We start from the raw sequence: 22,150 nt of genomic DNA on the forward strand, positions 1-22,150 counted from the left end.
TTGTACGAATGGAAAGGAAGAAAACTGACACTGAGGTTTTGAATTAAGTAGTAGGATTATAGTTTGATAAAATGGAAGATAAAAGCTGAGAACTGCGTTGAGTTGTATACAAGTTGCCTGCTAAAGTGAAAAATGAAAATGGTGGAGGGTGTAAATGCTGTGATAAAATTAGTAACTTTTAATTATTGAAATGAAATGTTTCAACTTTGTGAAAGATGTGAAGCATTTTAAAAGAATAAAAATTAAAAATGAAATTAAAGTTTTTAATTAAAACCTTTTAGTTAAAATAAATTTTATTAAGTATTTTAAGTGTGTGAAAAAATGGAATCAATCTTGAATTTAACTAAAAACTAAAGGTAATTGTGTAGTATTTGTATGTAAGTATTGGGCAGTAGGAAATGTTGTGAAAAGGAAAACAGTGATTGACAGTAAAAAGTCTTTAGCTCTTTGGCATAAAATGGGACTGGACTAGAAATGACCATTTGTTAGCAACAGAGATAAAGGATCTAATTACATATTTGCAATCATTACACATCCAGCAGATATCTTCAAATTTAGTTTAAGTATTTTCTATCGTAAGTAACAAGAAAAATTCAAATAACCTATTGTGTAATTAATGGAGAATTAATAAATAACATTTATTAATAATCATAATTACTTAATAATTATAAATTATTATTTATATTAATTAAATCATTTCCTATTATTTTAGTTTTACTTATTAATTATGTTTAATGATCATAAATAAACTTATGCTTATTAATAATCAAATTCCCACTTAATTTATTAATTCTCCATAAATTTCACATTAGGTTGTTAAAATTTTTGATTTTTTATGATAGTACATAATTACTTAATGATAGTACTTATGATGTTAGTTAAACCTAATTTGGAAGTATTTGCTTGATGCAGAACAGTTGTAAATATCTATGTAAATAGTATATAAATAGTTCCTCTGTCTCTGTTACTGACAAATGGTCATTTCTATTCCAATCCTATTACGTGCCAAATAGTCTTTACTGTTACTCAGCTTTTTCTTTTTCAACTTTTTTACACCCCATTATATATGAATTAATTTAGTTTTAAGTTATTCAAGACAAATTCTGTTTTTCCACACACTTAAAATACATTTAATAAAATTTTTGAAAAAGTAAAAAATTTAATTTAGTTTCATGTTTATTTTTAATTTTTATTCATTTTTAAATTCTCACAAATAATTTCTTTTCAGTAATTAAATTCACTAATTTTTTTCACTGCATTTACACCTTCCACCATTTTCATTTTTTACTTTTACAAGCGACTTCTATACAACACAGTTCTCAAATTTATATTTTTCATTTTATTAATCTACCATCCTACTACACAGCTCGATTCAACACACCACATAAGTTTTTTTTCATTTCAGTCACATGGATTTTGCTCAATGAAACCAGGAACATCTATATCAGATAGAGGAATTTAATTTTCTTTTTTCTTTTCCTTTTAATTTATTACTTAATTAATTCAATTTATAATTAGTTTTAGAGTTTTTGCTTTTTAAAATATTTAATAGCCTTCTGTTTTTAACAAAACTTATTTAGTTTCATTTCTTAAGGTTTTACTCTAAAAATTTAATTAAATATTTTTGTGGCAGTTGCCTAGCAGTTTTGCTATTTCTCAGGTTCTACATATTTTGAAAAATATTAATTTATCTGACTGCTTTTAATTTGACCGATGGTGTGTGAATTGAATCTGAGTTCTTGTAACACTTTTACTTAGCCATTAATTCCTCAGAACAATTCTGTATAAATTTAATTCTCTTAAAGATTATTTTTATCGAAAGTGCTATCTTGGAATCTGTCCAATAATTATTCAATAGAAGATTTTTTCAGAATCAAGATTCTTTTTACCTTAGAACTAAGATGGAGCTGCAACTAGAACACCTAACAGTTCTAATCCTGGCAAGGTTGCACCATTTAATGGAGCCACATGACGTTTGAAAGTTAGGAGTTTCACCGATATTCTGTTGAGAGTCTTTACCTTCAAATATATGGCAGCGCCATATGCCTTTTTACTTGCATCCCAAAAATTGTGTATTTCAACAGTATCTTCCTGTGAACATTAACCAATTCAGGTATTTTCAAATTTTCTAAGTGATGAAGTTCAGCACATCACTTTCTCCATTCCTTTTCAATTTCCTTTGTAAAGGATCAAATATCTTTCCTTTTGCTTGAAGAAAGAAGCGTTTCCTATTTTTGTCCATAGAAAGAAATTCCAAAAGATTTTTAGTGTCTTCCAAGAAAGTCAAATTTTAGTTTGGTGTGCACCCAATCTAATAGTAGTATGTACATTGTAGGTATCAAATTCTTCATTTTTCCATTGCTCCATTAATTCAGCATTGTTGTTAATCCCCTTCTTGAGGACCATGCCAGCATCTTCCAAAATTTTCTTGGTATGTCTGGATATTTCAAGTGACTCTTCAAAACCTTCACTTCCAGAAATGAGATCATCTACATAAAAACATATGTCTAAAATTTTAAGTTTCGGGAAAATCTTCCTTAGATTTTTCAATATGATGTCTAATAGTAGCTGCTAACAGGAATGGGCTCGAACCTACTCTGAAATTTACTCAATTGAAACGGTTAGTCTGTAAATTGGTCCTTTTATCAACACATGGATCATCATTATTCCAAAGAAAATGAACTGTATCTATATGCTCATCGGAGAGGCAAATCTGCAGAGAAGCTTGTTTAACATCTGAGCAAAATGCAATTTTGTTCAATCAGAAATTAATTAGTAAGTCAAAAAGATTTGGATTTAAGTTAACCCCTGGCCACAAGCAGTCATTTAAAGAAAGTTCATTATTTTGATTACTACCCACATCAAAGACAATTCTAGTTTTTGACGTTAAACTACTTTCTTTCTGCACAGCCTGATGAGGCCAAAAAATATACAGTTCAATGTCTGAGATCCGGAATCGTCTTGACTACGGAAATTCCGGCTATTAGATCATCAGTCTAAATCTAGTAAGATGGCATGAAGAAATTATAAAATTAAACATACAAAATGATGAAGCGTTTAATGATCTAAGAGGTATCAAAATTTACAGAAAAAAAAAAGCTTAATATTTATACGTTTACTTTATTAAACATTTCTTTTAATATAAGTTTTTTAACCGTTTGACTGCTACGCGGCGCAAAAGCACTGCGTTCATTTGTCTCGAAAACCACGATGCAGTTAATTATTTTAGAATGCACTGATGTTACAAAGTACACGTGAGGTCAGACTACATACCTTCACACCCACGGACCACAAGACACACTGAAACTCGCAGCGCTTAAGCTCTGTGTCGCGGTTTTCGAGACAAATGAACGCAGCGCTTCTGCGCCACGTAGCAGTGAAACGGTTCAGTAGCTATGTTTTTTGTGCTAATACTTTCTGTTTATTTCTATAGAGAGATATAATTTCTTGTTCAGTTACCAAGTTCTGTTGTTCAAGTCCTGTAATTGCTGGGTCGAGTATTCCAACTAACTTTATAATCGAACTTTTTTCGTTTTCAATAACCTCCATGTCTCTTTCTTCACTATCGGTAGTGGTATTTTATGGATCTAGAACCATACTACAGATTTCGCCTTTCTTTTTTTAATTGATGATTAGGGCATTGTCATCGCAGTAAAAAACTTACGTTAACTACTCTTCTTCCCTAAAAACTGCTGCCTGTTGTGGTCATGCGAGCCCTGGCTTTATGTGAATAACAAATGAGTAATAACAAATAAGTTAACTAAATGTAATCTTTTGGCCTATGAGTATCATAAACAATATCTATTTTTAGCATATGAAAAGAACTTTTTGTTAAATCATTCCTCGACACTCTTCGTGCATTTAACTTATATTTGTCATCGGCGCCAAGCGTAATATCAGCATAAAAGATTACCATACTCTTCATTATTCAATTACTGATAAAAAAAATTTTTTTGGCATTGCTGCATGAGTCATTACTCAAAGTATAATGAGTTGATAAAGATGCAATAATGAAAAAAAAAAAAAAATACATGATAATGATTCGCCAGGTTGACGTCAAGGGTTAAAATATTAGTTGATGTAAAATCAAAAATGTTTCTATGTAAAATGTTTTGGTTTGAGATGTATACCAAGCAGATATGCAGATATGGAGTCAAATTATTGATCTCACAAATTTATGCTAAAACAATTATTTCTTCAATAATGATGTATTTTATTTAGTGCCGAAGTGAGGTTAAGAATCCGGACTCTCCGCATGACTGGGTGAATCAAATGCGTAAGGCATACAAAAAAAAAAAAAAAAAACATTTAAAAATGGTTGGTGGTGGCTTTGAGGTCTGAATTTTAGATCAATCCGGATATTGGACATCCGGATCTCGGACATTGTACTGTATAGGTGGTCTATTTAAAGCATTTTCTGGTGTATCAGGATTTACGATGCTAATTATGCCTTCTTTTAAATAATAACAAATAATTTCATGGTACTGTTGATGTAACCCAGCATCATGAGTAAATATGACTAAATCTCCTCCACAAATTCTGAAAACACTGCCGTGCGAAGGAATAATTATCAGATAATTCATCGTAATGTTTCCTAAAAGGTAGTTGTACTACAAAATGTCTGTTTTTAAATTTAACAGTGTCATTAATAAATTTCCATGGCGTGATTTTTTTCATGCAATACTGGATTATCATGAATACAAAGTCCCTCTAAATTAAAGGAAAGTTTTAAAGTCCTTGAAGAGGACCATTTTATACAAGAAAACAATGTCCTTGATAAGAAGGTTGTATTTTGTTAAGCTTCCCGCATGCAATCGATCCAAATTCAGACTCTTTGAACAATAAATCATCATTTATTTTGTACGTATTATTTTTCAAAACCTTAAAAAATAAATCAGCATTTATAAGAGCATGTACCTTTGAAGCTTCATAAAATGATTTATCAGCTAAATTAAAAAATTGTGGAATTTCTACTTTCGAAATATCTAACGTAGTGCACGGAGTTAGTCCTGTTATCTTATTTACAATTAAGAATTCATCTGGTTCATTAAAAGTGCAATCTTCATTTAAATTCTTACCTCCAATTTTTCCAGACGATCATCAGACTGGTTTAAGTCCTCGTCAGTTTTTGCGAGATCATCATCCTTAATGTCGCTTTGTGCATAGTATGCACTTCGTAGCTCATCAACTTTCTTTTGTAGAGCTTGAATGTTTTTAAGTTTCACTTTAAATTCAATTAAATCCACATCATTTTTGGCAGTTTGCACGAAAGTTTCTAATTTAGTTCTTTTCCCCATTACGGATGCTTTGTTTTTCATTAGTATATCCATATCACTGAAGTAAGCTCCAGGCGCAACGGAACTAGGTGAATAAATTGAATTCTCTTAAAGATTATTTTTATCGACAGGCCTGCTGCACTGCTTCATTTTTTAATTATATTATTAAGAAAAACATCATATACATTACCTACAGTGAAGAAAAATACAATTCAATTGTGAGCTTCGCATTATAATTATTGCCCACGTCAAGTCGGTTAGATTTGTTTTCGAACTTTACCTGCCTCAGTCATAGGATAGGCGAGATTCTTTGGCATAAAATGCGCCAACAAATTCTCATTGCAATTTATTTTTAAATAAATTCTTTTTCCTATTTTAAGCTTTTTGCCTATTGTAATATTTCATATTTTACAATTATGGCCTACCATTCTCCTCAAATTTCAAAAATTATTTTACGCTGTTTAATTTTTATGCAGCATTTTTTGTTTTGGGTCACATTGAGCAGATTATATCTTGATGATTAATTGAAAAAAACTTCAAAAATTTTTAATAAATTTTAAACATTAATAAATTTTTTATTAGTGTGAAAGAAAGCTGAAGTAATGCTCACTTTAGAAACAATCTACAGTACTTCAGATACCATTGAGCCATACTTGATGTTAAGCGATATACCCAGTTTCCTATAAAAAATTTCTAACAGTCATGTGGGCAAGATATCTCTCATTTTGGGCAATAGTGAGAGAAGACCAATGAGATTCTGCAGGTCAATCTCTGTGATTCTCCTGGAGTTATTAACTGCAAAGTCTCGCAAAAATCATTGGATCAAAATGATTAGCAGTTGCAAAACACAGTGATGCACAATACTGAGTCCCCTTTCAACTGAATTCTGAGACATGCCAGTATGAATTCCTTCTTGTCTTATGAGACATTACATGACACCCAACCTTCAAAATAACAAGTAAACATAATGTATGGATGAAAAACTGGCATTTTAGTCTGCCTTTTTAAATTACTTTGTAGTATTATTTACTCTTTCATATAATGTACACATGCTGTGGAATACTAAACATTTGCATATCCCAGCATGTTCTACTTTTTATGCAAATTTCAGGTTTGATGTGTGATTGTCATTGTGTAATGATTCAAATGGCCAGCAGCTGTTAGTATTATAAAAATTTTTTATTTGCCACTTTTGATTTATTTCATGAATTTATAATCATCCAGATGTATTTCAGAAACGTAGCTCTGTTTAAAATTTTTTTGGCTGTTCCTTGCAAAAGAACAAAGAATTTTCAACTATTTCTCATTTTATTCAGTTGTTTTTGTTCCAGTTTGATGCATGTTCTTCCTGTATTACATCTTGTTTAGTTAATTAAATTCACAGTATACTGCACTAGTTTAATAATTTTTTTTTTTTTTTTGCTTATTACGAGCTCACTTGGGCATTATACGGAAAGGGAGGGATGCCCCGTGGAGGTCTTTTTAAGTGAAACTGGCTCATATCCACATTATACATGAAGAAAACCATGAAAACGCCTATGCAGCCAGCCCGTTTGCCAGCACTCGAACCCTGGACCGAACTACCAGTGTTCAGCGGCTTTTACCACTTGGCCACTGGTGGGCCTATTTTGTATTTTAATAATTTATAGTCCAAATTTTGAAATTTCTAGTATTTATGTAGTCTTATAACTTTAGTTGGTGATAGAATATGCCAAAACAAGTGTTTTTGTCATGCCATGTGTAAGTGTAACACAGCCTGTGATGCGACAGTGGACACTTTCCAATGAACTGGTTTTTACATTTATCATCATTCTGTAAGATGTGTATTAAATATAATGCACATACAGCACCAATACACTTTAGTGAACAAAACATATAATCAATACAACAGGAATGGTACTGCACTGACTGGATAAAATTTAGAAAAGAAATACAGCATAATTCTTTTTTAAAATTATTTGTTTCTTTTTTATGGTTTATTAAAATTTGAAAAACTTGTTCCATTGTTCTTACCGACTAGAATAAAATAATATTTGTATGAGTGGTTGTTTATGAAAATTCTTCATAAATTATTATAATTTGTAATTATTGCAGTTACTATAAATATTTGGAACTGCATAAAAATAAATATTTATATGCTTGCCTGTGGTAAGATATTTTTCATGATGCATGTTTTAGAAATTATTAATCTATCATCCAAGGCTGAATACTCTAAAGTTTGTTTAATCATTTATAAACTGCAGAAATAATGGGAGCATTGCACTATTTTGCACCTTAATATCCTTTTTGTGTGTGTGTAGAAAAAATGTATCGGAAATTTTTCAGACTATGTTCTGTTTACTAGACTATGTTTACTTTATTAGTTGACAGAGTTACAAAATCATTTACATCCACATATATTGTTTGTTTATTACAGTGCTGGATGGGTAGACTGCTGGTCTGTTCCTATTGTTGCTTTGAGTATTGCTTATGTGTATCATCCTGCTCCTCCATGTGGTCCTTCAGGTTTAGATTTAGATATCACTACACCAGAAAAAGAAGAAATTCTTTTGTCACCTATAAGGCCTAATGGTTCTCAAAATCAAAAAAAAAATTTATATTGTAGAAATCCAGAATTTGACCCTTTAACTCTAACTGCTGATACTGTTCATCTGGAATTAGAAATTGGACCTTCTGTTTTAAAACTATACGGCTGTCTTCTTCGAAATTTGATTCATTTAAAGGTTAGAAATGCCTGTTTTTTATTCAGTTATTGTGTATACTTTATACGTGATAATAAAAGAAACTTCTTGCTTAATGTCATACAAAAAATTCTTATTTTGCATTTAACATTTGTAAAAATGTAACTATATCCTTTGTTATTTAGTTAAAAAAATATGGTAGCTCCTCCATGCCTGTCTTTTGTTGAAATAACTAAAATATGTATTAACACATCGTTCAATAAGTCCCAGGACTAACCAAAAGATGGTGTTAGTAATATATACTTGACTTCATTGTTCGAAAGAACTAACCTTCAAATGACACGTGTCTAATTTTCATGGCATTTGGACCGGAAACAGCAAAGCTACTGTGGTGAAAGTGACATTACTTGTTCATTTGGTGGACAAAATGGAGAAAAATGAATTTCAAGTGTTGATCAAACATTGCTATTTAATGGGCAAAAAGACTGTGCAAGCTCAGCAATGGCTTGAAAAATGTTATCCAGACACTGCTCCATCGAAAACAACCATTTGCCCTTGGTATGCTGATTTCAAGCACAGTCACATGGATACAAATGATGCGGCACTCACGGGTAGGTCAAAATGAAGCGGTAGCTCCGGAAAATGTGAAACAAGTGTTGAAAATCGTGATGAATGACTGCAAAATGAAAGTTTGTGAGATTGCTCAGATGGTAAGCATATCAACTGGAAGTGCATGTATGATTTAACATGAAAAATTGAGCATGAAAAAAGCGTTCCCAAATGAGTGCCGCATGTGCTCACAATGGAACAAAAGCAACAACAAGTTGATGATTCACAGAGCTGTTTGTCACTGTTTACTCGCAATAAACAGGATTTCTTGTGCCGATATGTGACAATGGATGAAACATGGATCCACTATTTCACTCTGGAGTCAAAGCAGCAGTCAGCTGAGTTGCATGCAGCTGGTGAAAGCCATCCGAAGCGTCCAAAAACGCAGCAGTCAGCTGGCAAAGTCATGGCATCTGTGTTTTGGGATGCGTGAGGAATAATTTACATTGACTACCTTGAAAAGGGAAAAATCTATCGATAGTGCCTATTACAGTGAGTTATTGATGCGTCTGAAGGATGAAATTGCAAGAAAATGACCGCACATGAAGAAAAAAGTCATCTTCAGTCGACAATGCCCCGTGCCACAAGTCAATGCAAACACTGGTTACATTAAACGAGTTGGGCTTCACTCTGCTTTCCCACCCACTATGCTCCCCAGATCCAGTCCCCAGTGACTACTGGCTGTTTGCTGATCTCGAAAAGATTTGGCTTAAATAAGGAAGTCAACGCTGCCATTGAAGCTTATTTTGCGGACAACGACAAACGTTTAACAAGCATGTTATCGAAAAATTAGAAAAGCGTTGGGATGATTGCATAGCTCTTCATGGTGATTATGTTGATGAATAAACGTGAATTTTTTAAAATGGATGCTGTTTTTTTAGTTAGTCCCGGGACTTATTTAAAGATCTGTTATTAGCATGTATTTTTGTACTGTGCTTTGAAAACATATCCATGTATATCAGTGCTCCGCACACTATTGTGCCATGAGTAGGATATAGGTGTGCTGCAATCAAATACATGTATTTAATACACAATGACAATTTTTTATCATGTATTTAATACACAATGACAATTTTTTTTCCTTAATAATGTCTATTTTAAATGTTTTTATATATTTCACTGTTGTGTGTGTGATTGTAAGTGTGTCAGCATTTGAATTTTTTCGGCACTTCCTTGATAACTCGGAACTCTTTGGTGTGCCACGAAATTCCAGAAAGATTTTTTGTGCGTCGCAGGTGAGAAAAGGTTGCAGAGCACTGATGTATATGATTGTCTCAGGGTTTTGTAAATTTTTTATGCTCATCAAGCGTAAGGAATTAATGCTACACAAAATAATAATATCAGTATAGAGTAGTTCCAATAATTTAAAAATGCATGTAATATGCTTTCAATTTTTAATGTAAACAAAGTAAATTGAGATTTTCAGAAAATTCAGCATGGTAAAAATTCAGCAGTTTTTATTATATGTAAATGAAAATTAACTTTTTAACAGAAATATACTGTATTTATTGCAGGGTTTTATTGAAGAAGTGAATAATGAAGAAACGTTTCTAAATATCTTTCATCACTAAAGCTATTTAGCAATTTCTGTGCCCACATCAGCACTTGCTTTTTATAATAAATACAGATCATGAATATTAGCAGATTTTTTTGCTTTAAATCAACTCTACATTTTGGTGCATAATCTGCAGTTTCTTAATATTAAGTTTGAATTAATATGGCTAAATATAAAATTATCTGTCTTGTTACAAATTTATTTGTCTACAGTTTTTCAGACACTGCGTTTAAATTTCAGTGCACCTCATAGCTAGTTTCTTTATATTCCATGCAAGCCTCTGTGGCAAAAAAAGATAGATCCTTGAAATTAGCATTTATAAAATTTTTTGTGATGTTACAAATGAGGTGAAGCTAAGAAAGCTAAAGAACAGAAAAATTTCCTTTTAATAAATCCAAAATTTCAACTGTAGCATTATTAATCCAGTTGGGTATGTATGGAAACAGGATGGCAGATTTTGCTTAGAAATTAAATTTATGGAAATCGTTGCTTTCAGGAGTTTCATAAGCATCATATTTATTTGCTCTTTCTCCCATTTTAGAGCATTGAAACTACTTTGAAAGTAATTTCGTTCATGGTCATATAGTGTTTTATTAATGAAATTCCTCTATGCTTGTTTGCTTCCTAAAAAAAATTTCATATCTGTCCACAACATTTGTTGACATTTTCTTTGTATGCAGTTACATTAAAAAAATGTAGTTTTATATTCAGAAAATCTCGATTAAATAATTCTTATGAGTGTGTTTTAGTTATGTGCAAATAGTCCACATTTAATGTGAAAGTTAAAAGGGGGAAATTTAAAGAGAACTGGGAAAGACATGACCTAGAATTTGCAAAATTCAGTTTGCACAAACTTTTGTTCAGAGTTGTGCAGTTTATTGGAACGGGTGTAGTGACATTAGGTATTTGTTAGAAGCAGGAGATGTGAAAAATGAGCAACGCCTTTGCCGGGAATTGAACCACGTGTCTCTAAAATACACGCCGAGCATGCAGACCACTACGCGATGAAGGCTCGCTAAGAAGGTGGGAGAAATACCTTATATAATCCCCCTTTTAAAGGATGACTGGGGTTTCAGGGGGAACCCAACTGCTAAATCCTGGGTGTGGAGAATCATCATCCACCATTTTTTTAGTTCAGACGCCACTGTAGAGACTTTAGGTATTTGTTGGAAGCAGGAGACATGAAAAATGAGCAACGCCTCTGCCTCGCGGAAATCGATTCACAGACCTCTGTAATACGTGCCCTGCATGCAGACCACTATACCACGAAGGCACACTAAGAAGGCAGGAAAGAGACCTTATACTATTTGGTATATAGTAACTTAGAATCGGTGTAGAAAAATACAGGACGTAGTCAGAAGGCTGTTCAATAGTTAAAGTATGCTTTGTTATTATGACATTAAAATTTTTCTTCTGCAGATTTGACTAATGTCTACAAAGTAATAAAATAAAACCATTAAATATCAGAATTCTTATTAAAAGACTAGCATACTGAACAATATTTCATTAAATTTAAAAATAGAGCCCAAAAAAAGTCTTATGAATTTTTTAATGTTCTTAATTAAAATAACATATTAAAGAAATTATGTAATTATCTTACAATGTGAGTATTTCATGGAGAAATTACTCTGGTTTTTTAAATGCATTTCCGTTTTAAGATCACATCTTTATGATGCTAAAAATTTATGCATACTAAAAAGGGAATATTTTAAAAGTCAGAACATAAGTCACAATGTTTAGTGATTTTCTTTCATCCTCTTTCCAGCTGCTCAATTGTTTGACGATCCTAATCTGGGTTTTGATACGAAAAATTCATAGCATCCTGTGTCCAGATTATCAACAGAAATAAAGTGTTACCCATTAAAAAATGATACCATAGACTGCAGTATACAATTGTTAAAAGCAGCAAAATCCAGACTGTATGTCTCTTGAGATAGAATTTATCCTTCAAGACCTTCAAAACTCTTGGATAGTTTTTCTAGAGCAATGAGCACAAGCTTTGTCTTATTGCTAAATAACTCTTTTGTTGGTCAAATCAAGATATTTTTCATGCAAGGAAGCATATATTTTCCCACCTGTTGACAGTAAAAGTCAGAGTTGTGTCAAATATCTGGCACTGAAGTGGATTACTTCCTCGAAGATCCTCCAAGCATTGATTATAAATTTTCTTCAATTCATCCATGTATTGTAATGGGTTCTACTGATATTTGCAATTTTCCTTTGATATTTATTGTCTGAATTTGTACATAAATTCAGTTTTCATCACACCACTACATGTCTGAAAGCCGGCAGATCTGTAGGATTGCAGATTTCTATTTATTAGTTTGCTTGTTTTATGTGAGATGATGGGAAACCTGTGTAGAATATCTGTTCATTTTATCAAATTCCGGATTGCCTATGATATCCTAAGATGCAGATGTCTGTAAATCTTTGGCAGTAGTAGTTGAATTACATCTTTCAAAGCACTTTAATCAATAATTGCTGGTCTGGCTTTTCTGACCTTAATTTGAACAGCCACATCAACATCTTTAAAGCATTTGAACCATTTCTGAGATATGTAGTCTAATACTGTTTCTTGCCACAAATTCTGTCAGCAGCTTCCATAGATTTGAAGCCCAACTTAAAATAATGCCTGATTAGAGATAAATATTCTAGAATGGTATGTATCTCATTTTTTCATCTGAAGCAAAGCTAATCAGTGTTTGGGTCAAAAACAAGTCAATTTGTGCATTTAAAATGCCATGTTGCTTTCTTTAATAGACTTACATGTATCTGTGTAAGAGGTTTAATTATACAGGCAGTACAAAAATGGAAATATTTTTTTTTATATCTCAATGTTTATACTTTCTCCCTTTCCCTTTCTGTGTGTGTGTTTATACACACACTCACATACACACACACACACACACACACACACATATATTGCAAGCTGGTCAATTGATGAATTGAATATATATATATTAGTTTGCAAGCTGGTCGATTGATAATAGATGTAAGCTCCTGGTAACTTTTTAGCAAGATCGCTGCAATGTTTCTACCTACTATTATTTCATATCTTTTTGCAGCATTATGCACAAAAAATTTTTAAGACCAAATATGTATTATGTCTCATTACTTGTTAGCTTTACAATTTCCGTTTCAATTATATATATGTAAGATAAAAATGTATGAATCAGAATTATAATATAACTATAAACATTAATTTTTCCTCTCTATTCTAAAATTGTAAAAACTTATCTGCATTGCGTCATTCGAATTAATCATGCAATCTTACGTAACCGTTAATACCAGATGCCTCTTGACGACCAATCACCGAATTGTAAACCAAAACTTTTCTCTTCACGTGCTTCCATCTTTCATAACTACGCACTTCAGCTTTTGCCCTCTACTCTGCTAAGATGTAATTTCGCTGGCTTGCTTCCCTTCTCAACAATATCAAAAATGTAAATCTTCTGTGGAAAGGCATGACTAGAGTGCCAAGTGATTGTGGCCACAAATATCAATTGGAAATAAAAATGGAATTAAAATCGCTTCTACTGCCAAATTTTATTTACGAAGTCAACACATTAGCTTACGACGCAATCAGATTACTTCTTCTTCAATATGGATCTAAGCACGCATCGACGTTGCTCCGGTATTTCCTGTGCTTTTATTATGACAATTAAGTCGACAGGATAGTTTCCTGCAGCCTGAAACCTCAATGGAAAATTTAGTTCAGCTCTTCAAATCATCGTTTTGTGATAAATCCAAGATAATGTGAAAGAAGTGAATCATCAAATTTGTTTTTTCAGTGTTTAAAAAATAACAGATCATTCTTCTGCTGTGGTGTTTTGCAAGTGCTTCAAAAAAATAATCTCGTGTAGTGTTTACAGATTGAAAGTAATCTCTCGATAAATTGAGAAGTTCGAATGCCTAGTGAAAAGGAAATCATCATTACAGCGGGTTCAAGGTCGATCTGAGTTAGTGTTTGCAAGTATGTGCGACAGAAAATTATTTGCACTTCCGGTTCTTCAACAGCTCAAAAATTATTCCATTCGTGTGAATCTAGCTCAGGAACTAAATTATTTAATGTGCTGCGAATTCTATAGTTTTCATTTCAACTTTGGTTAAAATTTCTTAAAATTTCTGCAATTTGTTTTGAGAAAATCTGAAATTTTTGTTCATTAATTTTTCTAATTTTTCATAATTATGTGTGAGCAAATTAAGTAACGAATTTTAAGCTATTTAAATTATTCATAGGGAAGAATATTAAGATAAGTTTTTATGTTTTTGAAATTTTGTTGAGAATTTTGAATACGAATTTTATAATTATTCTAAAAATAAAGATGTTAAAAATAAGTGAAATTAGTACAGATAAGTAATATGAAATTATGGTAAATGCATGTTAAAATTTGTGGGTTATTGTGTGTTAAGCATAGTATGATGAGGGTGTACTGGTTCCTTCAACAGAGGCCTGTAATTACCTCTGTACCAGTTTTTCCTTTTACCCTCTTCATGGAAGATAATGTTGGAGGGTCTCATTTTATGAATGCATGTAAATTTTTTATATTATTATATTTTTTTATTATGGAATGTATTAGTGCAGTTCTCAAAGGCCAGTTACCTTAATGTAAGGAACGGAAGCCTTTTCAAGTAACTGTTTAGGCACCCTGGGCCACCAGTGCCTAGAACACACTGGTTAGCTCAAGAGAACAGCCTTATTGATGGATATGTTTGTTTAGAAGTATTGCGAGGCCTTCCAGTATGGTAAAATAAAGGAATTGTAAATGAAAGATGATAACGTGAAACCATAAATTCTGAAGTTAAATTGCAATTTATCAGTATGGAAATAAGTATCATAAATATTTATGTGCATTACATTTAATTATAAGTAATGATTATGTAAAAGTTTATTTTGTGATATTCTGCGATAACAAGAACCTTCCCTGAAGAATTATGATTATGTGAACTCTCAAACAAAAAGACTTTTGGACTGAAATGCTGAAAAATTCAATAGGACTCTAAAAATTAAGAATCTATTTAAAAAAAATTGATATTTATAAATAATACTTTACAGGATCAAAATTTTATTATTTATTTATATTTTTTTTTTTAAATTTGCTAGTGCTTTAACTCTTTCTCTTTAAAAAGGCTTCTCTGTCGCTACGCCTTTTTCTTTTTGAAGGGGGGAATATGTAAGATAAAAATGTATGAATCAGAATTATAATATAACTATAAACATTAATTTTTCCTCTCTATTCTAAAATCGTAAAAACTTATCTGCATTGCGTCATTCGAATTAATCATGCGATCTTACGTAACCGTTAATACCAGATGCCTCTTGACGACCAATCACCGAATTGTAAACCAAAACTTTTCTCTTCACGTGCTTCCATCTTTCATAACTACGCACTTCAGCTTTTGCCCTCTACTCTGCTAAGATGTAATTTCGCTGGCTTGCTTCCCTTCTCAACAATATCAAAAATGTAAATCTTCTGTGGAAAGGCACGACTAGAGTGCCAAGTGATTGTGGCCACAAATATCAATTGGAAATAAAAATGGAATTAAAATCGCTTCTACTGCCAAGTTTTATTTACGAAGTCAACACATTAGCTTACGACGCAATCAGATTACTTCTTCTTCAATATGGATCTAAGCACGCATCGACACTGCTCCGGTATTTCCTGTGCTTTTATTATGACATATATATATATATATCTTGTAGAACATTGTAAGGAAGCAAACTTAGAAGTAATGATGCAGAAGCATTGATTGTCATTATATGTTTTATAATCTTGCTAGTATTATTTTCCTTTTCCTTTTTTTTTACATTGTAATTTTTAATAATTTCTGTGAGAAAATTATGCTTAATTTTACAGTTTTTGATGCTATTTTGTAATTGCAATATGTGATTAAATAAGCATGAAAGTATGAAGATTAGTTGTATTTTGCCTCACTTCTGCCATATTTCTGCTACTTATTTTAAATATGATTTTTGCTAATATTGCAGGAAAACTATTTTGGCGAGACTCAAAAGTTTTTTGAATTTGATTCTCCTATTATCACACCTAATCAAGTACAGTTACCGTGTAATAAAGACAGTGATACCAAAGAATTTGATCCTCGAGTTTATCGTCCTTTTGAAGTCACTGTGTCTGTAACTATGCATGATATTCAAGGCCATATTATGAAGGTTAATATTTTCTGTTTTGGAATTTCATTCCTATCCATTTTTATTCATTTATTATTTATTTAACGTTTTTGTGTTTGAAAATAGAACTGTTTTTATAAATTATTTAATGAAGAATGGTATAAAAAGTGTACAGAATTCTGTGCTAGATATAACATATCTTGTAGTAAAAAAAAAAAAAAAATCTTGTTTAAATTTGCATAGGTGATATAGTGTGATATTAGTTTCACTGTTTTTAAAGTAATCCTAATTTTGCAGTGTAATTTAAGAATTAAATAATTCTTTCCATTTCATCTACGTTAATAATTGACATAAATTATTTTTTAAAAAATTCCTTTTAGCAGATTTAGAATTACAGCACTGTAGTGATTTATTTTGCTATAATTGCTGTAATAGTAGCTAGAACAAAGTTTATAATTCAAAGCTGCTAATTAGATTAGAAAAGAAGTATTCTTTCTTTTCTGTTTTTGAAGCTTGCCACTGACGAAGAGAATAAAATTGCTCAGCAGGGATAGTTCAAGCTGAGTTCATTTAGTAGGTGGTTGTTATGGTCTTTTTCTTGTTCTGTATGAATTTTGAGACAGTTTTTTTCATTTATCTTAGAAATTTATAAACAGCATCCCTTCTATTCAAGTCATTTTTGGCCATAATCAGCATCACTCAAAATACACAAGCACTCATTTCATAAAGTTAAGCAAAATTACTGATATAGGCAACTAGCTATTAGGCATAGTAAATATGTATAGCTAACTACATAACTGGAATTTACTGTGAGATTAGATTTAGCACATTTGGCTAGTTTGACTGTTTGATTTTGTAATCTCAAATTTCTCTTTACCAGTGGTTTAGAATAGAATACAAAATAATCAAGAAAAGCAAATTCCTGTTTATATTTGTTAGTGTGTACTGGGGAGAGACTTGCCTTTATATTGTACAGCATATTATTATGGTATATTCCCAGCAAACCAAGTTTTAACTTTGTTTTGTGATTCCACTTAACAAGAGCAGTTTCAATATTGTCTTAGTTTGTCAAGTATGTGTGGTAATCTGAATAATTTGTCTGTTTTTTTGTAGCTTTGTTTAGAATAACTTAAGTGATAAATATTATATCATCAGTGTATTTACGAAATGGTTACTCTGGCATAATGTTTTTCAAACTGTGCTCTGTGGAACATTGGTGTTCCGTAAACAGTCACTAAGTGTTCTGAGAAAAATTCTGAAACTGAGGTTAATATTGATTTAAGAACTGATTCTGGCAAAATGTTAAAGAATTACTGCTAAACATATTTTGGATAAGTTTATTAGAAGTCAATTTGAACTTATTAAAACAAGTTACTCATGAATTACTTCCTTCCATGACAGGCCCTGGGCCCACCAGCAGCCGAGTGGTAAAGTCGCTGAACACTGGTAGTTCGGTCCGAGGTTCGAATCCCACAAACGGGCTGGCTGCATGGGTGTTTTCATGGTTTTCCCCATGCGTAACATGTATACGAGCCAGTTTTCCTTAGAAAGTCCTCCACGAAGGCATCCCTCCCCTTAGGCAGATAGCCCTCGTTGCTTTGCCGTAATTAAATAACCTAACCTAACCTAACCATCCATGACAGGCCCATCAGCAGCCAAGCTGTAAAGTTGCTGACTGCCAGTTGTTTGATGTAGTTTCAATTCCATGTGAATGAGCTGGCTGCATGGGCGTCTTTCAGGATTTTCCCCATTTGTAGCATGGATATAAGCCAGTTTCCCTTAGGAATTCCTCCACGAAGGTAGCTCTTTCTTTAGGCAGATAGCCTTCGAGTTGGTGTACCGTACTCAAGTAAACTAAACCAGTCTTATTATGACAGTGTATTGGTGCATTTGTTTTTCGTATTGCGCTGCAACAAAGTTCACATATAGAAACCGACTTGATGTTGCATCTGAAATAAGAATTCAGATTTTTAACATTATGCCTGACATTAAAAAAATCTTTGAATACTCAGACTCATGGAAGTCAGTGAAAACTGAATTTTTAAAATTTTTTACATTCTTTTTTCATTTAATTAATTTTATGTGTAATATTGGTAAAATTAAATATTGGAAAACATTTCTTTAAGGCATGATGTGAAAGTCATTTTATTTATCTAATATACCTGTGTTGTTATTTTTTATAGCTGAAATCCCAAATTCCTTCTTGTGTTCCTTAGAAATTTTGGAAATTATAAAGTGTTCCACAATTAAAAATGTTTAGGAAACATTGCTTTAGTAAATGAATAGTTAGACCGCAATGGAAGAAATTTGACATCTTTAACCAACAAAATGATTAAGCTACTTTAAACTTTCACGTTTAAAGGAATTTTTTCCCCCACTGTAAATCAATAGGTTATAAGATATGACTGTGATATGTATTTTAGTTAATACCTTTAAGTAGTATTTAAATATATATTGTGTAATTTTAGTGAAATTTTTCTTTAAAATACATATCAAGCATAATCCTCATTCATTCTTCATCAAAGGTTGTTCAATAAGTTTTTAAGTCTTAACAATGCTAGTAGGAGGTTGAATGCAACAACTTGCATAGTTTTCTCAAATATCTTTTATTTTAGCTCAGAATCTATTTTTCAATGGTAGCTTTCACATCTTCATCATCACTGTTAATGTGAACCTCAAAAGCTACTTCAATTTCTGAATGGTAGCTTTCACATCTTCATCATCTTTGTTAATGTGAACCTCAAAAGCTACTTCAGTTTATGAAGAGGGTGGGGGTGGTCATATTGAGCCTGCTTGCGGAATGGACTGGATGGGAAAAAGAGCTGAAATCCTAATTGCTGAATAGGAATATCGGAGATTGCAGCTTTATGTGCAGATGCATTGTCATAACAAAAGAAACACTTTTCTGCTGAATTTGCTTTGAAATTTTCCCATTATTTACCTTCATAGTTGGGTTTATAAGTTGGCATAATACACATATTATCGTATTACATAGCAGATAATCAATGAAAAATGACCTTTGTTTATCCCTGTAAATGGGGACCAAAATCTACCGAGCAGACTTCTTGTCAATTTGAATTTATTAAAACAAAATGAAATTGTGGGGTTAGTGAAAAACATATGTTCACACCATATTCTCTTGTGTTGTTGCCAGATGAAGAGTGAATCCACTTCTCATCAACTATTATTAAACATTTAAAATTAGTGGTGCAACAGCCCTAGTGGGCCATGGCCTACAGTGTCCCAAAATCTGCTTTCTTGACCTTGGACCCCAGATGGCATCAACATATGCCTTGGGCAAGTGGTCAGCTAGTTGTAGGACCCCCCAGTGTGTAGTCCCCAAGCAAACTTGATACTCATTTGATCAACCCACTCAAGGGACGAAAGGCAACCTTGCCTAATCCGGAGACCAAACCCCCAGACCTGTGGTACAGCTGCACAATGTGCTATCCACTTCACGACCAGGTGGTCTTCATGGTGTCTGTGGGGCAAAACTGTGAGATTGATGAACTATGAAAATTTGAACAGAAGGTTCATACTTTATTATTTAAAAATAAAATATAAGATTCTAATTTAATGTTTTGCTTTTTACAAAAACAACAAATATAAATAATTGTACCTGAAACAAAATATTTTTAAAAAAAATTATTTGAAAATAAAAAATCAGAAAAAAATAGATGTTACAAAAATTTCATGAAGTAATATGTAAATTTAAGTATTTAGCTCAATTTATGTCAGAGGCTACCACACATTATTTTTCTTCTTTCATGTCAGTTGGTTTTCTAGGAGGTTCTAAAAATGAGTGATGTCTTTTTAGAAAAGTATTCACATGAAATTTGGGATTAAATTTTCTTAAAAGATTTCTCATCTGAGGTAAAACTAAACATTAGCAGAAAACTAAACTACTAAACATTAATATAAAACCAAACAATAAGGCTTCATCTCGTCATCTTGATGTTTTGCAGTTTGATACCCAGCAATACATTTAGAAAAAAAAAAAATGTCATTATCCAGCTTTTATTTAAATTTTAGGTGTTCAACAGTGCGTTTGATCGAACTTAAATGAAACCAAACACAGATCTTATTCTTAGGAAGAAAAAGACTGATGCAAATCAAAGTATCATTATGACGTGCAAAATGTGTTTTTCTTCTACTAAACAAACAACCAACACCAGTGCGCATTTGCAGTTGCAGGCACATTGCAGACACTGCAACACTTCACAGTTGATGGCAGGAAAACTGTCACCTTGTGATTTTCCATCTTATATTCTTTGGCATTCATACACATTTCTTTGATAGTCACATCCATACTGTAGTTTTGTGTAGATTGATTCACTTTGCTTTTTTTTGCATGAACTAACTATGATGACTCTCCATGTGACTGTAGCACAGAAGATCACAGTTATCAGTATGGATTATAAGCACATATTTATAAGTGACTGCCTGTTTTATGCTTTCTTTTTTCAAGAACTTAACAGTCAAATGATGCTGAATGTTTTCAATATTCAGACATATTCCTGACTAAAAAGCCTTGCAGTTAGCTGATAATTACGGGCAGTCTTTGTATATGTTTTTAGACTCTCCAAATTTTTTACTGTATCATGGGAAGGTGCAATGTAACTGTAAACTCTGACCATATATTCATGAATACTTCTCCATTTGTTGCTTTTTTTCACCTAAGGCTGAATGAAGTTTTCAGTATTTACAGGCATTCATTTTGCAGTCTCGCAGAAATCAGCTGATTGTGCAGGGGTCATCGCATTTGTCTTAATACTCTGAAAAGATAATGCACTCTTTTTGTTTCATTTTGTAACTCCATAAACATTATCAAAAAATTAGTTATTATCACCAATTATATTGAGGCTTTTCATAGTTAAATAATTACCCTTACTCTTAACTGCAGTTCATGTACCATTTCTTTGTTGAGTGGTATAGAGGCAACATTAGTTCTTAAATTGTTGTAATTGAAGCAGTTATGTATTCTCCCCCCCTCCCAATGTCTGTAGGTACAAAAAATGGATTCCTGCCATTTTCAATTTAGTGCCAAACTTTTTTTATGTTTGTCATGTGAACTAATTTATTCTAAATTTGAAATATAATTCTGAATACTGAATTAAATATGCTAAAATTAGTTTTAAACACGTTTTTTAACCAGAAACATAAGCCATAAGTACACCATTCTTAGAGAAAAGCATTTAACAGCTGGTGTTAAATTTCTGAAATGAAATTTTCATGTTAAGTGATAAAGCCTTCACTTTTTTTATTATGTGAACATTTTAGTTATGAGTTCTTTTATAATAGCTCTGGATCTATTACTTCATCAAAATGACAGATAATTTTCTAGGTTAAAGTAGGCTTTATCTAATTTTTAGTAATGCTAACTGTAATTATTTTGGTTATTATAAAACTAACTGATATTTCGTACTTTTAAGTTATTTTATGTAATCAAAGCACCTGATGTATAATATCATAATATTTTAGTAGTTAAAAAATAAATGAATTATAACTTCTAGAGGCACATGGGAATGCTTCACAATTTTTTTTTGTATGTATTCTTTAGGCTTCTTGGCGATTCAATTTTATTACAGTTGCAATAAGTATAGTGGCTAAAAAAAGCTGGTTATCTAACTGACGGGGTTAGAATCATATCCTGGATAATGTGCGCATGTTTGTGGTTTAGCGCCTTTTTGAAATAGGGGCGCACTAAATCTGTTGATCCAGAAGTCCACAGTAATCTGATGTTTATGAGCAGTAAGTATCACATAGCTGTGAACTGTCATAATATTTTTTCACATCTTCCAGTCTCTCAGTAGATCACAGAATCTCCTCGTTTCAGTTTTTTAATTGTTTTGTTGTTTACTGAGGAAAATTTTTGCCAACAAATTTTCCCAATAAATTA

General features: G+C 32.0%; 1 protein-coding gene across 5 annotated transcripts in view; it reads left to right on the forward strand.

The window, feature by feature from the left end:
- Window positions 1-22,150, forward strand: part of tweek (transmembrane protein KIAA1109 homolog tweek) — a 421,377-nt gene that overhangs the window by 135,755 nt on the left and 263,472 nt on the right. For all 5 annotated transcript variants that reach the window (XM_085807394.1, XM_085807390.1, XM_085807392.1 and 2 more), the window contains 2 exons: window positions 7,693-7,999; window positions 16,111-16,293. In XM_085807394.1, the coding sequence (XP_085663520.1) occupies window positions 7,693-7,999; window positions 16,111-16,293 (490 nt within the window). The remainder of the gene's footprint in view (window positions 1-7,692; window positions 8,000-16,110; window positions 16,294-22,150) is intronic.

This window comes from Stegodyphus dumicola, chromosome X1 (assembly GCF_044657685.1).
Source record: "Stegodyphus dumicola isolate Sdum_Otavi_A_Nest chromosome X1, ASM4465768v1".
Taxonomy (NCBI): Eukaryota; Metazoa; Arthropoda; class Arachnida; order Araneae; family Eresidae; genus Stegodyphus; species Stegodyphus dumicola.